General features: G+C 43.9%; 1 protein-coding gene across 1 annotated transcript; it reads left to right on the forward strand.

Moving 5' to 3' along the window:
- Positions 1-824: 824 nt before the first annotated feature.
- Positions 825-1,778, forward strand: LOC147729449 (olfactory receptor 13C8-like). Its single transcript, XM_086953995.1, has one exon. It carries the CDS (start codon positions 825-827, stop codon positions 1,776-1,778), a length of 954 nt encoding a protein of 317 aa, XP_086810121.1.
- Positions 1,779-2,223: the final 445 nt, after the last annotated feature.

Here is a 2,223-nt window from a genome sequence, read left to right on the forward strand (position 1 = left end):
AGGGTCTTCAAAATATATTTATCTGCAGGACCCCCATATTCTTAAGATGTTCCTAAGACCATGTGAAGACAAAAAACTTGCTCTACTGTTCAGGTTTTCTCCCTTAGTATTAAGGAAGGAGTACATGCCGACAGACCATAGACTCCTTGGTCAATTGGATTGCAACAAGTCTTTAACTCCTTCCACGCTGTTCACATTTTCAGGCTGTGAGGGTGTTTTATTAAGTTGGTGGGTTTCGGATGGCTCCTGGCCATCATTAGCACATGTCCACCATGACGCATGACGGCCGGGGGCAATCACGCGCACCGAAGGGTTTAAGAAATCAGATGAGGCTCCTTCACTGTAGCTCTTTCCCTTCAATTTAGTTTGTTTATGTATCTTGCACCATCCCAGTTTTTTTCTTTATTGCAATGTAAATATCAAAGATGACATAAGAATTTGAAACAACTGATTGATGCATTACCATTCTGATGATAACATCTTTCATTGTAAATTAAAGCTGAGATATTATGGTTTTGATTAAAGCTAAGACAACCCTAAGCACAGTGATTGGAAGTGTTGATCTGAAAAGTTACAGTCAGTGTTGGCCAAAATTAAGATTCACTAAAATTGACAGCAAATAAGATTATTTGTTTTATGCTTGTGTAGCCCCTGCTGATGCAACATGACAAGAACCAAGGAAGGAAGAGTTCTAAGTTTCAATGCCAGTGATTATTTAAAGTCACTCCAAATCTAGGGGATGTGCAGTTTGATATCTAATCTTTAAGAATGAGAGCCCATTATGCTGTCTTTCTGTTTCCTTTAGGTCTCCTTAGGGGCTTAGCATGGACAGAGGGAACCAGAGTCTGCTGACTGAGTTCATCATTGTGGGATTTCCTGTGACAAGGCAGACAGGGATTGCGCTGTTTGTGACTTTCCTCGCCATCTATCTTCTCATGCTTGCTTCCAACGGGCTCATCATTGCAGTGGTCCACACAGACTCTCGGCTTCACTCTCCTATGTACTACTTCCTGTGTAGTCTGGCCTACCTGGATATTGCTTTTTTATCAACAAATGTCACTACCTGCTTGAATGGCTTCCTCTATCAACCAAATATTGTTCCATTCTCCACGTGTGTTGCACAAATGTTTATTGGCCTCGCCTTGGGAATCTCCCAATGTATCCTTCTGGCTGTGATGGCCAGGGATCGCTATGTCGCCATCTGCAAACCCCTGAGCTACCATAGCATAGTCAGCAAAGCCACTTGCATCAGGCTCAGCGTCGCGACCATCCTCAGCGGGCTTCTCCTCTCCATGGTGCAAGTCTTTCCCACAGTCACTGTGCCCTTCTGTGGGCACAACACGATTGACCATTACATCTGTGAGTTGGCCCCCGCCCTACATCTGGCATGCGTGGATATCCGCTTGCAGCAGCTAGTGATCCTTATCATCTCAGTTGGCGTTATTATAGTTCCTGTGTTGCTGATCACCTTCTCGTACCTTCGCATCTTCTACACCATCTTGAGGATGCCCACGTCCAGCAGGCGCAAGGCGTTCTCCACCTGTAGCTCTCACCTGACGGTGGTCATCCTCTTCTATGGGAGCATCATCATCATGTACATGCTTCCCAAGGCCGTCATCCCAAAGGAGGACCAAAAGATCTTCACTCTCATTTATGGTTTGGTGACACCCGTACTCAACCCGCTGATCTACACTCTGCGGAACAAGGAGATAAAAGGAGCTCTGAAGAAGCTGATCAGCATCCGGGTCACTTGGCAGGGGTCAAAGCCTTTAATGTGAATCAACAGCAGAGGGATGTCCTCTATGGAGACATTGAAGTGGGAACATCTCCAGAGCCCCACAGTCAGGAATCAAGCATTCCTATAATACAGTACTCCATAAACTTACAAATCAAAAACTTAGTCTGCCCCCCACCCCCATCTAGGGGCACATCTTATAATCTAATTTCTCTGTGGTGTCCAGTTGAGGTATCACAACATGACCCACCCATTCTCCAGTAGATGCCTTGTTTTGTGTCGGGCTGATTTTCAAGTTAAATTCTCAATAACATATTTTTGTATCAGATCACTGAACATTTGCAAAAATATAAAACATTTCTGAGTAATTCAAAATTCAAATCCTTACACAAATACAGGGAGATTATGAATCTACAATCATTGCAAACCAGAGACACTAACAATAACTCTTCACCCCACATCCCTGATTATGTTACTGTTGATTTTAG

The sequence above is a fragment of the Lissotriton vulgaris genome, chromosome 2_1 (genome assembly GCF_964263255.1).
Source record: "Lissotriton vulgaris chromosome 2_1, aLisVul1.2, whole genome shotgun sequence".
NCBI lineage: Eukaryota > Metazoa > Chordata > Amphibia > Caudata > Salamandridae > Lissotriton > Lissotriton vulgaris.

Excerpts from the sequence above, each read along its gene's own strand:
- LOC147729449 (XM_086953995.1), top strand. The coding sequence starts at position 825 with ATGGACAGAGGGAACCAGAGTCTGCTGACTGAGTTCATCATTGTGGGA.